The sequence below is a fragment of the Babylonia areolata genome, chromosome 12, assembly GCF_041734735.1.
Source record: "Babylonia areolata isolate BAREFJ2019XMU chromosome 12, ASM4173473v1, whole genome shotgun sequence".
Lineage (NCBI taxonomy): Eukaryota > Metazoa > Mollusca > Gastropoda > Neogastropoda > Buccinidae > Babylonia > Babylonia areolata.
In genome coordinates this window covers 8543037-8563466 of record NC_134887.1, presented here as the reverse complement: position 1 = coordinate 8563466, position 20430 = coordinate 8543037, and the positions used below count along the sequence as shown (strand labels likewise).

Genomic DNA, 20430 nt, shown 5'->3' with positions numbered 1-20430 from the left:
TGTGGAAAAGTCACCGTATGAGAACAAACAAATTTGGTAATCTGACATTTGGAGAATAATTCATTTTCAAGAATAGTTATTTGTTTAATTCTATATAGCACTAATCAACTCTTTTGAATTAGTTCTACTGTTCAAAAGTCCGATTTCCTTTTTTGTGTAGCTTTTTCAAAGGAACCAGTCGAAACTGTTGCTTACGATGTAGATCCTTATTTGGGTTAACTGAAAATGGTACGTTCCTAGTATTGTAGTGGTAGTAGAAGTGTATGGACTGGCATTTGCCTGCTAAGGCCTCACGGTCTTGTTTTTTATGTTCCCTTCAATATCGGTCTCCTTTTATTTGTGGGATGCACATGTTTTCTTTTACATGTACTGTAATTCACTCGTCAAAGTCAATAAATTTTTCTTTTAAATTGATGTTCATGTCAGGGAGATTTTTTATCAGATTAGCATTTTGTGCAAGTTTATTTTAGTGCATTCCATATATGTGCAATTCTATTTTCGAATGAATTTTTCCTTAGGTTAGTATTACAGTGCTCTTTACAAATTTGCATCATTGTGTTTCTTGTACTCTCGTAATCTGACGTTCTAAAAATATTATTCACATTGACTTCATTATAGCAATTTAACATTTTGTACGTTTCTGTTGAATCCCCTCTTTGCCTTCTACCCATCAATGAATGCAGATTTAAGTCTCTGACTTGCATTCTTTTAATAATTTAGTTGCTCTTCTTTGTACCCTTTCTCAGTTTCTGTAGCTGTAGATTGTCGCTTGAGGTATAGGTGCCACCACATTTCGCTGGGGAAAATAATTTGGTAAGTTAAAATAGTATTTTAAAAAAAGAAAAAGGATTTTTAATACGAAAAAGGACAAAAGAAGGAAACAAAGAAAAAAAAAAGCATTGGTCTAGAACTTTGAAATCGGCAGTTGGATCAGACCAGAAACAGTTCAACCATTTGAGAATATTTTACAGAGTTCCGGTTTGTTCAAGGGGCAGTTTCACTTTCTCATCAGACCTACAAAAAAATATTACTGTTCCCAAATAGTGTGCCATACAGGCGCTGTCATCAGTGCTTGATCAGAGAGTGAGTCATAACATCAGTGTGTTTATTTTTTCATCTGCATTAGCCCTGAATTAGGATTCATTCAGCCTGGTACAGATGTAAAATGTACACATGTGGACACACTGCCACTCTGAAACAAACTTGCGAGTTCGATTTTATTTTTACAATATATATATATATATATATATATATATATATATATATATGTATGTATGTATGTATGTATGTGATAGTTCTGGGCTACTGTAGTGTTACTCTTCCCGCTCTCTGTCCTATTACACAGCTAGACCAACAACATACTCAGGTAGATGCCTGTCGTTTTTGGAACTTGCATCTTCCTAAAAAGGCTGAATCCAAATTCCTCATTTGACAACCAGAGCTTTGCAGGTATCCAAAATGTGGGCAGATTGTGTATACATATGACTGAGTGGTAGTGCTCAACTGTGGCTGAGAGACTGTGTTGTGTAACCCACAAGCCTGTAGTGTTGATGCACACATAATTTCCAGTCAGGTTAATAAAGATGTATTGTAAGCAAATATGTGCTTGTAGCTATAGAGAATGCCAGTCATATACTGTGGACATTTGAATTTCCTAGAATTAGAAAATATATGTAGCAGTCATCTCTTTAGTAACCACCCCACACCCCCACCCCACCGCCAATTTTTGTTAACTTGTGGATACTTTTAACAATGCAAATTATATTTATGTATAGATTGATCCAAGACTTCTGACCTCCTGCAGTTTATGAGGAACACTTCAGAAGTGAAGAGATGCTCTGTGCAACAATGACATTTTAGCTTTAGTTTAAGGTCTTCAAGACAAAGACTTTCTGTAGAATTTGTGTCTCTTTTTGTCCACTCCTAATTAAAATTATGAAATGATTATATCTTGAACCCCATGACTCCTGAACTTTGGTGGAAAGATATCAGTGTGACATGATTTGAATTTGCAAATATTACTTATTCTCTAGTCTTATGTAATGTCATTGATTTTGCTGAACAAAAGTAATGTAATCCCAAGAGGAAGAATCCAAATAAACTTCTTCTTTTTTTCTTTTTTTTTTAATAAAAGATGGTGACTAATAGTGAAGCTCAGTCAGTCTCAGTGAAGTAACAGCCCTTCACTGATGAGCATATTTATCAGCAGCAGTCAAGAGGTTAATATTCCTGTGCTTACTTAGGCGTTGGGAGAGATTTATACATAAACAGAGAATGAAAAAAATGAAAGAAAGGACTAGAAAAAAAAAAGAGAACATACTGTTAAACTGTTTGACTCCAGAACATGGCAGAACATGCCACCCATCTTACCTCAGCCACAGACGTTGGGCAACCCAGCATATTTGAAGTGCTCGCACAGGAGAATCTCATGACGACTGTCAGACCTGCTGGCAAGCATGCCATTAGGGTAAAGTGTGTGTGTGTGTGTACTGTAAGTTAGTGTGAGTTTGTGTGAATGTAGTTGTGAGAGAGAGAGTGTGTGTGTGTTTGTGAATGTGTGTCTGTATCTGTGTGTGTAAATGAGTGTGTATTTGTGTTCATGTGTGTGGAGGGGTGGGGAGGAGAAGTTACATGTGTGTTCAGGTGTCTTCATCCTTTTTTGACTCACTTGTGTAAACAAAGTGAGTCTATGTTTTAACCCGGTGTTCGGTTGTCTGTCTGTGTGTGTGTGTGTCTGTTTTCTGTGTGTCCGTGGTAAACTTTAACATTGCCATTTTCTCTGCAAATACTTTGTCAGTTGACACCAAATTAGGCATAAAAATGGGAAAAATTCAGTTCTTTCCAGTCATCTTGTTTATATCAATATTGCACCTCTGGGATGGGCAAAAAAAAAAAAAAAAAGAACCCAAATTATATGCAAACTGCATTTACTGTTATATTTATATTTTTTGTATTCTCTAAACTTGGCACTTTGATCTGATATTCTGACACAATAACAAGAGCAGTCATTGTTATCATTTTTTGCTCAAACAGGAACTTCTTTTGCTAAGCATGGAAGTTGTTTTGGGTTTTTTTCTTTTTATCTCCCTGCTAAATTATTCTTGTTGTCCTGTTCTTTGATATTGTTCAAAAGGATCAGTGGTATATGTTTGTATACATGTAGATTGTATTTTGTTGTTGTTGGGGTTTTTTTGTGTTGTTGTTGTGTTTTTTCTGTCTTCCAGTCTGTTATCTATTTCATATCTGTCTGTCTGTGTGGGTGTGGGTGTCTGTATAGATATATCACCCTGTTTATCCATTTGTATACAGAACGATATATAGACTTTCTTTTTTCAAATGGTGGTCATAGGTTCTGGCTGAGAGTCGCCCTGAGCGGTTTGGCTGGTTGCTGCAGTGGTACGATGAGATCTACACACTCTTTGACTTCATTCTTCAGCATCACTATCTCAGTCATTACAGTGAGCATGGACATTTGATTAAGAATCATTACTAACGTATGGAGAACTTTGTAAATTCAAACATTGCGCCTAGTTAGGATTCACTGTCAGTGCATTGTTTTTTTTAATGTTTTTTTGCATCATTTTTATGAGATATTCAATATTTACAGTGATGTATGTTACAGTATTAGTTTGCAATATTGTATGCAGTTTTGGTTTTTGCGACCAGCCTGTCTGATGATGTCTTTGTGTGTTAATGAAATATGTTGGCTAACACTGTTGTTACTGAAAGGAAATGGTGCCTGCTTTCAGTTTTTATTTCATTTTCCTTGCAGAAAGATCTGTAGATCATGCAGTAATAAGTATGCATTGTACCACTGCCTATCCGTGGTGCAACAGGTATGAACGAATGAATAGGTAGTCCTCAAACAGGAAAAAAAAAATTTTCATGAGTTTATAATGGATATTTTGTTTGTGCCAGGAAATTTGAGTAGATATATATGATTTCTGCATTTACTCCCTGTGTCTTACCTCTGCAGAACAACAAATAGTAAAGTCACTGTTTTGGCAAGTCTTTTGTTTAATCACTACCTGTTATTTTTGTTGTTGTTGTCGTTGTTGTTTTTTTCTGAGATATACAGACAATTAGAGAGAAGTTTATACATAATAAACAGACGACAGAGCAGGATGTTTTATCGAAATGTGAGATAGTTTTCAACCCAGGTCTTACTTCAGTGTTTTCTTTGACAAAATACTGTATAAAGATAAAGTAAGAGTGCAGAAATTACAAGGTGAGTGCAAAGTATAAGGTGTATATTTCTCTTGAATGTGTTGTGGACAAAATTGATCTTGTCAGTGAGTACAGGTCAGTTTCTACATCATATCAATCAGTATTAGCCTTTTATAAATTTGGGGATAAGAATTGTTTTTCTTCATTTATGATTAAGGTATTCCATTCCATATCTGTATTCTGTGGATCCACATCTCTTTCTTCCATGCCTCTGTGTGTGTGTGTGTGTGTGTGTGTGTGTGTGTGTGTGTGTGACTAAAATATTATTGTAAAGCACTTTGAAAGGTTTGAAAGCGCTGTAAAAATGTAGTATTATTATCATTATTGTTATTATTATTACTATTACTGTTTTTATTATCATTATGATTATTCTTATTCTTGTCGTTGTTATTATTGTTTTTATTATGTTTTTTTGTTGTTGTTGTTGTTTTGTTGTTGTTTTTTTTGCTGCCCCATCAACTGCATCGTTTCAGTGGCATTACTCCCACGCCGCTCATTTAGATTTCCCCCATACACGGCCACACCCGGGTTCGTCCTTCGCAGTTCCAGCGTCAGCAGTCCACAGGGAACCATTGATGTTAGGTCGCCAGGAGGCCACACACCAGAGGAGACCCTGCACTGCTGCTGAGTCACTTCGGTGGTGTTCAGTTATGTCTGTTTTGATTTAACGTACTTAGGACACCACCTACTAAGCCCCCTACTAACAATAATGGCTTAGTCGTGGAGCCAGACTGAGTGAGCATCCCTCCTTATTCTGTTATTATTAATCTTTCCATTTTTTCAGGTGCATCCTTTGCGGAAAATTTTTATGACCTGAAGCGTGTGGTTTCTGAGGAGAAGGGCCCATCAGGCCAACTCAGCTGGGGAACAAAGTGGAGATCATTGATTCTCCTGGTGAGTTCCTACACATTTTTTTCCTTTGCGTCTCAGCTTACAAGAAGTGTGTGTGTGTTGAATGTGTCCGGTGTGTTGTGTGTGTGTGTGTGCGTGTGCATGTGTGTTTGGGGGGGGGGGGGGGGGAATCATGCCAGCATTTTCCTGTATGCAAATGTGAGTCATGTGCGCACATGCGCATGTGTGTATTTTTCCTCTTCATATATGCATTCAATCACATCTAATGGTCATGTATTCAACATCATCAAAGGTGTACCAGAGATGTATTCCGGATTTGCAATGTTTTACTCAGTGGACTCTCAAAACCTGATCAGTGCACTGGGTCTATGCATCGGTTAGGCAGCTGCTCCCCACCATCCCCCTCTTTTCTTTTCTTTTTCTTTCTTTTTTTTTAGGATAGATTTTAAAGCAGATGTGGTGCTGTCTACAAGGATCTGTTGATATTAAGCCTCCTCAAAACTAAAACTGTCCGAAGAGTTTTTAAATTTCCTATATTTGTTTTCAGTTGTTTCTTTTGTTAAATTAATGACTGCCTTTTTATGAATCCAGTTTTCTTCAAATTGTTCTTCTGCCTATTTCAAATATTTAAGATTGAAGAGTAAAATAGTTTATTTTTTCTTCAATTTGACGTCTTTTCACTTTGAGTTATACCAGACATTGGTGCAGAAATTCACTGTTCTTCTGTGGTTCCTCCACCCATCTGTCCTGAACCCTCCAACTCACTATGAAATTGCCCCCACCCCCCCACTACCCCCACAATCCCCCCCTACCCCCACCCTCCCCTCCTCCCCCTCCCTCCCCTCCTCCCCCTCCCTCATCTCCTAACTTTTTGTCGATTTTTAAATGATAACATGTAACAGTGAACGTTTTTACTTTAAGTTACTAGATATCTACAATCGCCAGTAAGCGTGACAGCACATTAAACAGAATTCCCCCTGTCCCTACAGGTGGGTGTACCCTATGTGAAGCAGAAGCTGGATCAGACTTTTGAAGACCTCAAGTACAGGGAAGACACGTTGTCAAGACGGGTATGTGTTGGAAGTCTTGAGGTGTGGAGGGAAATCACACTGATGTTAATGGGTATTCATCATGTGCATTAACTCCTTTACACAGGGGCTTTGAGCACTGACAGTTAACATCAACATGGGGGTGAGAGTGGGGGCGGGGCGGAAAGATGGTTACAAATATTAACAACCGAAGGCATTATAATCAAGATTTACAGTGTTACAAGAAAGACAAATGAAATGTGTCAATGACGGGCGCAATAGCCGAGTGGATAAAGCGTTGGACTGTCAATCTGAGGGTCCCGGGTTCGAATCACGGTGATGGTGCCTGGTGGGTAAAGGGTGGAGGTTTTTCCGATCTCCCAGGTCAACATATGTGCAGACCTGCTAGTGCCTGAACCCCCTTCGTGTGTATATGCAAGCAGAAGATCAAATACGCACGTTAAAGATCCTGTAATCCATGTCAGCGTTCGGTGGGTTATGGAAACAAGAACATACCCAGCATGCACACCCCTGAAAACGGAGTATGGCTGCCTACATGGCGGGGTAAAAACGGTCATACACGTAAAAGCCCACTCGTGTGCATACGAGTGAACGTGGGAGTTGCAGCCCACGAACGCAGAAGAAGAAGAAGAAATGTGTCAACGACAAAGCATACATGCACGCACACATGGTACAGATGTCTTTTGAAGCCAGATTTTGTTTCAGCATGACAAATTGAGTACTTGTTGTTGTTGTTTTTTTTCAGGTGACAGGTCCAAGATATGAAAAGGCACGCTTCTTTGTAATTTCTTTTTATGATGTGGAATACAGAGAACACGGATCAGCAGATGATTGTAATGAATGAAGTGGAACAAGATCAGACAAGTACTGAGAGGATGTGCGAGAAAAAGTAATGAGACACATGCAACAAATTTTGTCTTCAGTTCTCTGAGCTGTAGAAAGCCAATGGAGTTTAGCCAGCATCATATCAGGAATAGTTCCTGTGTCATGTGGGAGATACCATGGTTTTTTTTTGTTTTTGGTTTTTTTGGTTTGTTTGTTGGGTTTTTTTGCGTGTTTTTGTGTTGTTTTTTCTCCTGGCTTCTCTGATTATTTGCTGATACAGGTCTGTTTTAAATTTGGTCTTCAGTGAGAGATAAAAGGTGCAGAACTTTAACTCGTGCATCAATCAAAGCTTTTACTTGACCTGAATATGAGCATATTTTTCTTGCCTGGAAGGTAAGAATGGCCCATCTTAGGACCTGTACCAGATCGTAACTTTTCTGTACCAAATGTCTGTCAAATCTTTGTGATGAAAGTATGTGGACATTTCTCATATCACTCCATCAAATGACTTTTGAATTTTGAAAAATGTTTTTGCTTAGGCACCGAGCAAAAATCCAACCCCCAACAGAGAAAGGAAAGACAGGATCGACTTAGAGGTAGAGAAAAACGAACGAATCGAGGGGGCCGAGTCGAATCGAGTACACAGAATGTAAGAATACAATACAGACAAGCCGCATGCAGCAAAGTAAGGCCAAATGAATACGCTTAATAGCCAAAAAAAGCGTAAGACGAGACAGAGCGTAAACCTGACAAGATGGCGTGGAGAGCCTTGGCCAAAGGAATGATTCAGCGCTTATAGCTTTTAGAGGCGTTTGATTGGCTAAGAGCGGACCGGGCAAGACGGCTCGTCTTTTCACTGTTAGCCGCGCGAAATTTGGCCAAGCAGAGCAAACCGATAGGCCTAGTTTGCATCAGTTTGACATGGTACAGTATATGTAACACCAAACATGGAGTATAATACAAACTCCTCCTTTTGAATTCCTTCCTCCTCAGTAGGTGAACTCTTTTATTTTTCAGGAAAATGCAGTTCATATTCTTCTTCCCCCCCCCCCCCCCCCCCCCCCCCCCCCTTTTTTTTTTTTAGGCAGATGCTCCGCTGAAAGTGAAAACGTCCAGAGCCTTTCTGGCCCTGTACCCCTACCTGCACGCAGCTTGGGAAGGGACAGCACTCTACCACATGCTGGCCTACACCTTCCAGCACAGTCGCTGGCATTCTCTGCCCCTGAGGATGTCGGGAACAGAGCTCCGACACAACACGGACGATGAGAGCACCGGTGGTGTCCAGATGGCGTGGGAGGCTGCAAAGTATGTGTGTTCACAGGTTGTTGGTCATGATCGTGTACATTTGTATAGCGCCCTTCCTCTCCAGGAGCTCACGGTGCTTTGCATGAAAGGAGAAGTTACAAATTACATTAACCACTCATGACCACTCTCTCTTTCTCTCTCTCTCTCCCTCCATTCTGCTCTTTGTTATTAGAGAAAGACCCATAAAAGTATATATTTTCTGAAAGGTAAATGAATAAAGAATATAAAACACATGATGTTTTCCCATTTTATATATTTTCAGTGACATGCTGTTGTATTGAAATCAGTGTTTTATTTTTGTCACATTTTCAACTTGTTCATTACAAACATTAGTCAGGTAATTTGCACTAAGATATCATATTTTCTGGAGAAATGGATAATACCTGCACACACAAATTATACTAGAACAATCACAATAAAAAAATAATAAATAAAAAGAGACAGATACACAATGCATTGTGACTTCTCCAAGTGATAATATGGATGTGAGGCCACGCCCTCTCAGTCTCCACCCTCTCCTCTTCACCCCTCTCATACGGTTACTTCATCCAGTTCTCACCAGACTGCACTGGCTGAGTGCCAAGAAAATTGCTCACACTGTGTCCTGCTAATAATTCGGTCACTTTCTGTCGTCTGCTACAGCTGTACAGCCTGCATCACTCACTGACTGTCGTATCTTGGCCAGTCTTTTCATTGCTCCTTTATTTTCTGTCAAATCGTCCTATAAGAGTTCATCATTGTCTTCTTCAAATTTACGTTTCAATTATTTCTGACCATCAGCTAAAGAAAGCAATCTTGATTGATTTTGGGCATGATCGCATGTCTTGAGCACGGTCTGACATTTTATTGAGGGAGCGAGAAGAGCCAGGCAAACACTGCTGCAGTAACCCAACCAAAACGTTCAAATAAAAACTGCCCCATGACGTAGATGGGGTTTCTAGCTATGAATAGAATCTAGAAAGATTCCCCAAGCTAGAGCTACCAGTATTTTTTGTCAATGAGTTATCTTGTCATATAGGCAGCATAGGGGTTAAATAGGATCTGCTAGGATATGTGGTGATGGGGTGAACAAACTGCCAAGTACCAATTTTGTCTTCGTCTTTGGTACAACTGAATATTGCATGGTGGCATTGGTGATATGATAAAATCCATGTTCACTCTGTGAAAAAGAAAATGGAAGACAAGGCTAACGATGCTGACTGACACCCAAACAACCTCCCTCCTCCGTAGCCTTTCAACGGCACATCACCCAGCTAACAGGAGTAGAAGCAACAGTTTCAGGGCTACCAAGAAGGCTCAGGTTTGATTAACAAAACATGTAAAGACCAGGTTTAATTACACATACTTAACCGTGACCCACTAGTGCACACTCTGGCAGGGGTCTGATTCCTGTCCTGTGCAAACTACTACCTGCCTATGCGGAGAAAACGAAAGTAGCTACGGCCGATAACCTCCCAAATTAGGTTACCTCCCCTTTGCATCCCAGACTCGTGCCCTTTTTTTCCAGCAGCCATCTTCCTGTTCCTGTGGTCTGCATACGGCTAAGTTTTTTTGTATTTTCTGTCTGTCTGTCGATTCTTTGGCGCTTTCGTTTTGTGTCTGATTGATTAACAAAACATGTAAAGACCAGGTTAGTGTATTCTTATGCACAGTTGGGAGAATCAGCAAATTGATGTATTCTTATACACAGTGGGAGAATCAGCAAATTAGTGCATTCTTATACACAGTTTGGAGAATAAGCAAGTGGTATCAAGTCAACCATGAGTTTCAGTTTCAGTAGCTCAAGGAGGCATCACTGCGTTCGGAAAAATCCATATACGCTACACCACATCTGCCAAGTAGATGCCTGACCAGCAGCATAACCGAACGCGCTTAGTCAGGCCTTGAGAGAAAAAAAAAGGGGGTGTGTGTGAATAAATAATAGATAAATACATAAAAAAATTACTACTACCACTAATAATATGTATAAGGCATAAAAACTTGATGAAGTCAACAATAAGCGTACATAAATAAATAAATAAATAAATAATATAATATAAAAAAAGAAAAGTAGTAATAATAATAATAAATAAATAAATAAAAAAGACAATAATGATGATAAATAAGCAAATAAATGTAAAACATGGAGACACACATTCACACACACACCCACATATGCATAACAGATATGCACCAAACATGCAGTTTCACATGCAGTCAACCATGAACAGTGATGAAAGCACAAAATGGAACATGTCGTGCTTCCAGGGACTCGAACTGGTGGCACAGAGCGACCACAGGGGTGCTGCGTGGCACGGTGGCCGTGCTGTCGACGGGTCTGTCAGTGGGCGTGTTCTTCCTGCAGTTCCTGGACTGGTGGTACAACAGCGACGCCAACGCGCCACTGCTGACCGCCCTCCCCACGCCCCCTCCGCCTCCGGTGGGTGGTGCTAGCTTTGCTCTGCTGTGCTGTCTGTCTTGTATAGTCACTTGACGGGTGCAGTAGCCGAGTGGTTAAAGCTTTGGACTTTCAGTCTGAGGGTCCTTGGTTCGAATCTCAGTAACGGCGCCTGGCGGGTAAAGGTTGGAGATTTTTCTCCATCTCCTAGGTCAACATATGTGCAGACATGCTAAATGCCTGAGCCCCCTTTGTGTGTATACACAAGCAGATCAAATATGCACGTTAAAGATCCTGTAATCCATGTCAGCATTTGATGGGTTATGGAAACAAGAACATTCCCAGCATGCAAACCCCCGAAAACGTAGTATGGCTGCCTACATGGTGGAGTGAAAACAGTCATACATGTAAAAGCCCACTTGTGTACATACGAGTGAACATGTGAGTTGCAGCCCACAAATGAAGAAGAAGAAGAATATAGTCAATTGTAATACATGCATGCATGGCCATACACACGCACACACACACACACACACACACACACACTTTACATACAATATGCGTTGGATGACACAAGCACCATGCTGAAACAAGGGGCTAAACCCCTGATCCCTGGTGATCACTAGATGATATACTGATGTTAATTATGATAATGATGTAAATTTGTATAGCTCCCTCTCTGTGAAAGAGTTCAGGGAGCTGTACATGAAAGAAAAAGTTATGGTAACAGTCTGAGGAAGAGCAGAGATTAATTGAGGGAGTGTAAGCACTGATAAAGATAGGTCAGTCCTGTGGAGGGGAAAGCAGAGACATGCAACTTTGTATATAATTCTCACCTCAGTGGGGAGCCAGTGCAGAGTACAAAGGAGAGGAGAAATGTGATCAGTATGTGGGACTCTTTGCATTTTGTTTGGGTATGCCCTCTATTTGAGAATATAAGAGAATGGATGGCTAGTTCCAGGAAATTACTGTATTGCAAAGCGATGTCTTTTCTGTCTGATTTTGCTGATGACATCATCATATGAATAAGTGTTAAATATTGCAGTATGATTTTGTATTGAGCTTTCAGAATTGGAGATATAATGCTTTTCTAGTTCTCTATCATTTTTAATAGATATATTTTGACAATGTCTATGTTTGTATTTGCAATTGTCCATTTTGTCCCCTGTTTTGAGGTTTTTGCCTTTACATGAATAAACCACTCCCCATTTCCATGCTTGGGATGAGTTCCTGTCAAGGTCTTCAGTGATGGCAGATTCATGGAAGACTGTCGATGGAGGGATGTGGTGGCAGTCTCCACTCTTCAGGGGCATTCATTCAGTCTAGCTCCATTACCAAGTGATTATTGCCATTGTCAGAAGGGGCCATAGTAGGTGGTGTCCTGCATATATTGAATCAGAACAGGTACTACTGAACACCACCGAAGTGACTCAAAAGCAGTGCAGGGTCTCCTTTTTGTGTGTGGCCTTCTGGCGACCTAACTAGTTCCCCATGGACTGCCAGCACTGAGACTGGGCAGACGAACCCAGGTGTGGATGTTGTATGGATGACTGATTGAACATTATGCGAGTAATGTCTCTGAATTGGTGAAGATGATGGGGAAGCAACAAAAAAATTATGTGCCTTGTGATGTCCTAGTTTCTGACCATAGCGCTGTCCTTGAAGTGTTCTAACCTGTGTGTGTGTCTGGTGTGTCCCACAGAGAGACTCCACAGAGACGTCTGCGCCCCATGTCTGCCCGCTGTGTCAAAGACTTCGGACCAATGAAACGGCTCTCTCTGTATCAGGGTAATTGTGCCATGTCCTGTGTGAGAATGATCAGCTTCAGTTTGTCCTCAGCCATTGTCTTCAGCATGAACTTTAGAAACTGCACTGTCTGCAGTACAGGTACAGGTACAGAATTTGGGACTTTTTTTTTTTTTTTTAAGCCTCTTTGGCTTTTCAACGCCCCTTCTTAATATAGAAATAGTTTAGGGTTGCGTACATGCGTATGAATTTCTTTAAATGTTCATTCATCAAAATCGAATGGTTTTATTAATGATTTAGAGTCATTGTCTAGAAGATTCTTGAACTGGTCAATAGTTTTAGCTGTTTTTGTTGAATTATTCAGTGCATTCCATCCTTTAACTGCTCTAAAGCTAAAAGAAAACTTACGAATACTTGTTCTACAAAATTTTGTGAAAAGGTTAGTATTTGAACTTCTGGTAACATGGAGTTTGTTAGTAGAAAAGAAGACAGGTTGTGGTCTTCATCAAAAGCATGTTTTTAATTACACATACTCTACCGTAGGCTCAATGCTCAGCTGATGTTAGCTTACAGCTGGGCCAGCAGCTAAGTGAGAGCTGTATGATTGATGGTTTCTCCACTGCAAGGGGAAGTCATTTACAGCTTAGTACTAGGACTCTCTAACTAGGAGGCAAGATTGCACTGGTTCTTTGTGCTGCAGCCTTGGGGGTGAGTCAGCCTTTGGGGCCCGGCCCAGCACTGCCTGTCCTAAATCCCTCTTGGCTTAGAGAGTGGGGACGGAACTTGGGCAAGACACTCTCCACAATGATCGAATTCTAGCCCAGATAGTCGGAACAGCAGTTACCTCCTCTGCTGTTCTGATGGTCATTGTCATGACTATTTGTATTTGTTTTTTTTGGGTTTTTTTATCACAACAGATTTCTCTGTGTGAAATTCAGGCTGCTCTCCCCAGGGAGAGCGCGTCGCTACACTACAGCGCCACCCATTTTTTTGTATTTTTTCCTGCGTGCAGTTTTATTTGTTTTTCCTATCGAAGTGGATTTTTCTACAGAATTTTGCCAGGAACAACCCTTTTGTTGCCGTGGGTTCTTTTACGTGCGCTAAGTGCATGCTGCACACGGGACCTCGGTTTATCGTCTCATCCGAAAGACTAGCGTCCAGACCACCACTCAAGGTCTAGTGGAGGGGGAGAAAATATCAGCGGCTGAGCCGTGATTCGAACCAGCGCGCTCAGATTCTCTCGCTTCCTAGGCGGACGCGTTACCTCTAGGCCATCACTCCACATCTGTCATACATACTATACAGTGACCCACTGGTGCAGACTCTGACAGTGGTCTGATTCCTGTCCTATGCTAAGTACTGCTCCACTCAAGCTATTCTGCAGCCGAGGGGCATGGTGTAGTGTGTATAATAAAGGTTTTTTGTTGTTGCTTTTTTTTGGTTTGAAATTACGTTAAATCTAACACATTTACCATGACCCACATTGTTTACTCCTCTGAACTCGATACTTTTTCTGATTTCTGGATGCTTTGATTCTGTTATTTGAAATTGGTTGCAATATATATCTTCAATTTTTTTTATTTTTTTGGGGGGGGGTATGTTCTGGATGCAGTCATTTTGCTTAAATTTTGTACAGAGGACCACAATATGGATACAATTTATTAAGAAGTAGCCACTCTGTGTAGCTTGCATGATTCATAAGTTATTAGTGATAATTACTTATATTATTGTGAAGAGTATCAGTGAATCAAATTCTTTTCTATTAGACTTAGAGAAGAAAATATAACAAATCCAAAATGTTTTTTTCTCCTGCATATATGTTGTAAAGAAGGAAACACGGTTTTCTTCTTCTGCGTTTGTGGGCTGTAACTCCCATGTTCACTCGTATATATGCGAGTGGGCTTTTACGTGTATGACTGTTTTTAACCCGCCATGTAGGCAGTCATACTCCACTTTCAGGGGTGTGCATGCTGGGCATGTTCTTGTTTCCATAACCCACCAAACACTGACATGGATTACAGGATCTTTAATGACCATATTTGATCTTCTGCTTGCATATACATACGGGGGGGTTCAGGCACTATCATGTCTGCACATACGTTGACCTGGGAGATCATAAAAATCTCCACCCTTTACCCACCAGGCGCCGTCACCGTGATTCAAACCTGGGACCCTCAGATTGAAAGTCCAACGCTTTTACCATTCGGCTATTGCTCCCATCAGACACGGTTTTAAATGTTTGCCGTTTGTACTTTTGTGTTTCTTTAACCCCTTGACTGCTGCTGTATGTGAGACAGATGGAGTTCACAAGTCAGGAAGTCAGTCACCATTATATCTTGGGACTTGTTCCTCTTGGGACTGCGTTACTTTTGTTCAGTAAAATCAACACAGAAAATAGTGACTGCGCTTAGAATCTGTGCTACGCTGATCTCTTTTGTACTTAGAATCCATTCCACACTGTTGGCATGGTCTCTTTTGTGCTTGGAATCCATGCTACGCTGATCTCTTTTGCGCTTAGAATCCGTTCCACGCTGTTGGCATGATCTCTTTTGCGCTTAAAATCCGTTCCATGCTGTTGGCATAATCTCTTTTGTGTTAGGAATCCATCACATGCTGATCTCTTTTGCGCGTAAAATCCATCCCACGCTGATCTCTTTTCACCATGACTCAGCAGTCTAGAGGTTAAATCTGAATAAATGAAAATATCATTATCTGAAGAAAACACTGCACATATCGCTTGCCAGTTCTCATGCCCAGTTTCAAAGCTTTCAGTGAGTGCATATTAAACAGAAGAAATACTATGAAAAATAAAATGTAAAAAAAAGGGGAAATAATCATTTTAACCCTTTGTATGTAAATGTCAGAACTGGTAAACTGCCACAAAGCATCCCTTGCCTCTTTCCCTTGCAACCCATATTTCAAGAAAATAATCTGAAAAAAGTCTGGGTTATTTTCAAAGATAGATACAGATAGAAGATCCGTGAAAAGTTTGGTGCTTTTTTTTTTTCAAATGTATTGTGAACTAATTGTTCTTGGGAGTTCAAGAAAGTTTCTTCTTCTATCAGTACTGTGAAACTTTTAATTGGGGAAGAAAATTCTTTAAGTTTATCATTTTCTGCATTTTCTCCAGTTCTGTTTCACTCCCATTTTCAACATCTTCCTGGTCTATCAGCTGGTTATTTTCATTTTCCTTCCGAGTTTGTTTCCAATACATAATACTTTTTTTCTACTTTTGATGAAGTAACATAATATGTGAGTGTGTGTGTGTGTGTGTGTGAGTGCACCTGTGTGGAAGTGTGCACATTCAAGGTGTGTGTGTGCACTGGGGTATTTTATAGATGGGATTGTGTACATGCTCTTGAATGTGTTTCAGTATATTGAGCATTGTTTTATTTTTGTTATTTTTTACATGGACCAAGTTTGTTTTGTTTTTTTACATGTATAGATTTTTAATCTTCTTTTTGTCATTATAAAGCAGATGGTACTCTGCTGTTATGTGCTATAAAGATATCCTTCAAAAATAATAATAATCTTTCTTGTTTTCTTTCTTCACTTTGATATCATTTCATTGTTTAGCGATATCAAATGAAGAGAAAAAACATTGGGGTGGATGGGGGGAGGAGGCTATGAGAAGAGGTGGTGGGATGACGAAGACAAGGAAAGAGAAAGAAAAAGGTGAAGAGAACGATGGATTAGACTGACTGGGAGTCAACTACAGCTGTGTGGAGCATCCCTGTGACAGTTGTAATTAAGCGTGCTCATGTTTTGCTCTCCGCAGGTATGTGTTCTGCTTCCCCTGCATCCACGAGTACCTGAAGACACACGGCTGCTGCCCTGTGACCAGCTACCCGGCCAGAACACAGCACCTCATCAAAATCTATCAGCCCACCTCCTAGCAGCCTGCAACAAAGAGCCTGCTCCCCCCCCCTCCCCCAAACACACACACACAATCCACTGTCGCGATTCGATTGCCATCGCGCCTTAATTTTAGCCCGATCTCCCAATCGAACCATATAATTATGTGACCTGGTTCAAGACAAAATTTGACAAAAAACAAGAACACCAGAAAATCGACAGACAGACAGAAAATAAGAAAAAACTTAGCCGTATGGATAGCACAGGAACAGGAGTCATAAGGGCTGCCAGAAAAAAGAGGGCGCTAGCCAGCGGGAGGTTATCGGCCGTAGTTTCGTTTTCTCCGCATAGGTGGATAGTAGTTTGCACAGGACAGGAATGTCAGACCCCTGCCGGAGTCTGCACTAGTTGTGTCACGGTTAAGTATGTGTAATTAAACCAGTAGTTACCACTGTTTACAGTTATTTGGTGGGGAAGGTGCATTTGTGTGTGAGTGAGGGGGTGGTTTGTGGAGATGGATAGGGGGGAGGGCGAGGGGGGTGGGAGTTGTTAGAGGAAGGGAGGGGGGGGGGGGCTTGGTGGAGAGCATGTGCAAACCGCCCTTGTTTTCTGTGATTTTTAGGTGTGGAGTTGTTGGTGATTTATGTCATTTTTTCAGTACCCTGTGCGCATGCTGAATTCAGTTTGAAGCCAGTGAAGTTTTTCTTGAGACTGAGTATCTATTTTGGACCAGATTTTTTTTTCCAAATGTGTTAGATGTTCAGTATAAAGAAAGTGAAATATTCAACATGGAACAGAACTAAGGATTATTGATTCCTAACAAGACAAAGCGTTAACGTAAAAGTTTTGCGATCAGTCAGCTTGCAAGAAAACTACTATATATGAAGGAAGAAAACCAGAAGCCTCATACCATCCTCCGTCAAAATCTTGTGTGTGTGCACACGTGAATGTGCATGTGTATGGCTGGTAAGCGTTTTAACTTCGCCGCAGCCCAACTCGCGGTAGGCGCCCATCAGTCTCGGGAGACTATACAGTTGTACTGTGGGTGGTGATTATTATTACAGCATGAGAGTGGCTGGACAGAGCAGAGTGGGAGTGACAGTCCCCTCTCACACTGTGCACAGGTGAAGTATTTGTATTTCTTTTTTATCACAACAGATTTCTCTGTGTGAAATTTGGGCTGCTCTCCCCAGGGAGAGCGCGTCGCTAAACTACAGCGCCACCCATTTTTTTGTATTTTTTCCTGCGTGCAGTTTTATTTGTTTTTCCTATCGAAGTGGATTTTTCTGCAAAATTTTGCCAGGAACAACCCTTTTGTTGCTGTGGGTTCTTTTATGTGTGCTATGTGCATGCTGCACACGGGACCTCGGTTTATCATCTCATCCAAATGACTAGTGTCCAGACCACCACTCAAGGTCTAGTGGAGGGGGAGAAAATATCGGCGGCTGAGCCATGATTCGAACCAGCACAGATTCTCTCACTTCCTAGACAGACGCGTTACCTCTAGGCCATCACTCCACTCCAAGTCTAATTCAGGTGTGTCTGTCTGGATAGAAGTCAGAGCTGTTTTGGTTTGGAAAGGCATTTAATTGTTTGTGTATGTGCGCGTGCTTGTGTGTGTTTCGAGCATTATGGTTTGGAAATGTATCACGATTGTGTGTTGCCAGTTTGCAGTCAGGGCCAGAGGTGTGGGAAAAGTGTTATGTGTGTGAATATGTGTTTTGATACTGGAATCAGGGCCATTTTGGTGTGGGGAAAGTGTCATGTATATGCTGCAGTTTGTCTGCGTGTCAGTGCGTCAGTGTGTATGGTATTTCAGAGGGTTTGATTGTTGCATGAGAATTCGTTAATCAGAAAATGGGTATTGTGACAGGCTTATATATTGATCTCTGTGTGTGTGATTATTTAATGAGTATCCTGTACCAGAAAATGCAAATGGTTACAGGTTTATCCTTCTTTAAACAGACTTGAGTTATTGTGTCTTACTTTCCTTGCCAGGTGTACTAGTGATATGGAAAATGCAGTAATTGCATACAGATTGTTCATTGTTTTAAAAATGAGCATGTTTGTGTTTGTATGTGGATGACTGTGTGTATTGGTGGTTTTGGTGTGTGTGTGTGTGAGAGAGAGAGAGAGAGAGAGAGAGGCTATTCAGGTGTGATATTCATCTACACTTATGTGACTGAAAAATAAACATTTGAATAAAAAAATATTTATCATGTTATAATTTCAGAAGGTTGTAGTGTATGTGTACATGTGTCAGGGAAACTGACGTGTAATAAAATGCTTTTTAAACAAAAAGAGGATACATATGCATGCCCTCTCCTAGGTTTTTTTTTTTTTTTTTCCACTGAGCTCAGGATTGCACCACAGAAATGCATTTAACTTAAATGTTCACTTTCTGCGCTAAAACATTGCACATGCGCAGTGAAAATAACTGCATTTTTCATCAAGAAATCACAATGACAGAGGGTTTGATACACAATAGCCACTTTAATAGTCGAAAACACAGATATTAAAGCTAAACCAATTATTCAACCATGGAATTAACATAAAAGCAACATTCAAATCCACAAACAATGAACCCTAGAAGATAGGGATAGATGGGGGATGTGGGGGGGGGGGGTGAGAAGGACTGATGTCACACTAAAGAAACACCAAACTCCATCACAGTTAACTATCTAGTTATCACAGACAGTGCACAGTTAAACATCAACAGTGATCTAAAACCATCTATATAAAAAAAAAATTATTAAAAAGAAAAAAAAAAGGAAATGTATACATCAATCTTGACCTTCCAGTTATCTAACAAGTGAGGTGGAAGGGGGGAGGGGAAAGGGACTTGAAGTGAAAGAGAGGATGGGGGAGTGGCTTGAAGTGAATGACAGGATGGGGGGAGTGTGGGGAGGGGAAAGGGGCTTGAAGTGAATGACAGGATGGGGGAGTGGCTTGAAGTGAATGAGAGGGTGGGGAGGGGAAAGGGGCTTGAAGTGAATGACAGGATGGGGGAGTGTGGGGAGGGGAAAGGGGCCTGAAGTGAATGAGAGGATGGGGGAGTGTGGGGAGGGGAAAGGGGCTTGAAGTGAATGACAGGATGGGGGAGTGTGGGGAGGGGAAAGGGGCTTGAAGTGAATGACAGGATGGGGGAGTGGCTTGAAGTGAATGAGAGGGTGGGGAGGGGAAAGGGGCTTGAAGTGAATGACAGGATGGGGGAGTGTGGGGAGGGGAAAGGGGCCTGAAGTGAATGACAGGATGGGGGAGTGTGGGGAGGGGAAAGGGGCTTGAGGTGAATGAGAGGATGGGGGGAGCGTGGGGAGGGGAAAGGGGCTTGAAGTGAATGACAGGATGGGGGAGTGGCTTGAAGTGAATGACAGGATGGGGGAGTGTGGGGAGGGGAAAGGGGCCTGAAGTGAATGAGAGGATGGGGGGAGTGTGGGGAGGGGAAAGGGGCTTGAAGTGAATGACAGGATGGGGGAGTGTGGGGAGGGGAAAGGGGCTTGAAGTGAATGACAGGATGGGGGAGTGTGGGGAGGGGAAAGGGGCTTGAAGTGAATGACAGGATGGGGGAGTGTGGGGAGGGGAAAGGGGCTTGAAGTGAATGACAGGATGGGGGGAGTGTGGGGAGGGGAAAGGGGCTTGAAGTGAATGACAGGATGGGGGAGTGTGGGGAGGGGAAAGGGGCTTGAAGTGAATGACAGGATGGGGGAGTGTGGGGAGGGGAAAGGGGCTTGAAGTGAATGACAGGATGGGGGGAGTGTGGGGAGGGGAAAGGGGCTTGAAGTGAATGACAGGATGGGGGAGTGTGGGGAGGGGAAAGGGGCTTGAAGTGAATGACAGGATGGGGGAGTGTGGGGAGGGGAAAGGGGCTTGAAGTGAATGAGAGGATGGGGGAGTGTGGGGAGGGGAAAGGGGCTTGAAGTGAAAGAGAGGATGGGGGAGTGTGGGGAGGGGAAAGGGGCTTGAAGTGAATGACAGGATGGGGGGAGTGTGGGGAGGGGAAAGGGGCTTGAAGTGAATGACAGGATGGGGGAGTGTGGGGAGGGGAAAGGGGCTTGAAGTGAATGACAGGATGGGGGAGTGTGGGGAGGGGAAAGGGGCTTGAAGTGAATGACAGGATGGGGGAGTGTGGGGAGGGGAAAGGGGCTTGAAGTGAATGACAGGATGGGGGAGTGTGGGGAGGGGAAAGGGGCTTGA

At 41.7% G+C, this 20430-nt stretch overlaps 1 protein-coding gene across 3 annotated transcripts; it reads left to right on the top strand.

Annotated features, from left to right (window-relative positions):
- Positions 1 to 285: 285 nt before the first annotated feature.
- Positions 286 to 18409, top strand: LOC143288037 (peroxisome assembly protein 12-like). Of its 3 annotated transcripts, none has more exons than XM_076596300.1 (9): positions 286 to 518; positions 2342 to 2467; positions 3350 to 3458; positions 5012 to 5121; positions 6069 to 6149; positions 8038 to 8258; positions 10506 to 10677; positions 12338 to 12423; positions 16160 to 18409. In XM_076596300.1, the coding sequence occupies exons 2-9, from the start codon at positions 2345 to 2347 to the stop codon at positions 16275 to 16277; spliced, it is 1020 nt and encodes a 339-aa protein (XP_076452415.1). In that variant the 5' UTR covers positions 286 to 518; positions 2342 to 2344; the 3' UTR covers positions 16278 to 18409. The 3 variants fall into 3 exon arrangements, with proteins under 3 accessions (XP_076452415.1, XP_076452414.1, XP_076452416.1); XM_076596299.1 differs by lacking the exon at positions 286 to 518 and adding an exon at positions 979 to 1083; XM_076596301.1 differs by lacking the exon at positions 286 to 518 and adding an exon at positions 1345 to 1449.
- The last annotated feature ends 2021 nt before the right edge of the window (positions 18410 to 20430 follow it).

What these genes read in the sequence shown, in the direction of transcription:
- LOC143288037 (XM_076596300.1), top strand. Translation starts at nt 2,345, where the DNA reads ATGGCAGAACATGCCACCCATCTTACCTCAGCCACAGACGTTGGGCAA. An exon ending in CTGGCAAGCATGCCATTAGG is followed by an intron (nt 2,468 to 3,349) that starts GTAAAGTGTGTG and finishes TGGTGGTCATAG; the next exon opens with GTTCTGGCTGAGAGTCGCCC. An exon ending in CCACGCCCCCTCCGCCTCCG is followed by an intron (nt 10,678 to 12,337) that starts GTGGGTGGTGCT and finishes TGTGTCCCACAG; the next exon opens with AGAGACTCCACAGAGACGTC.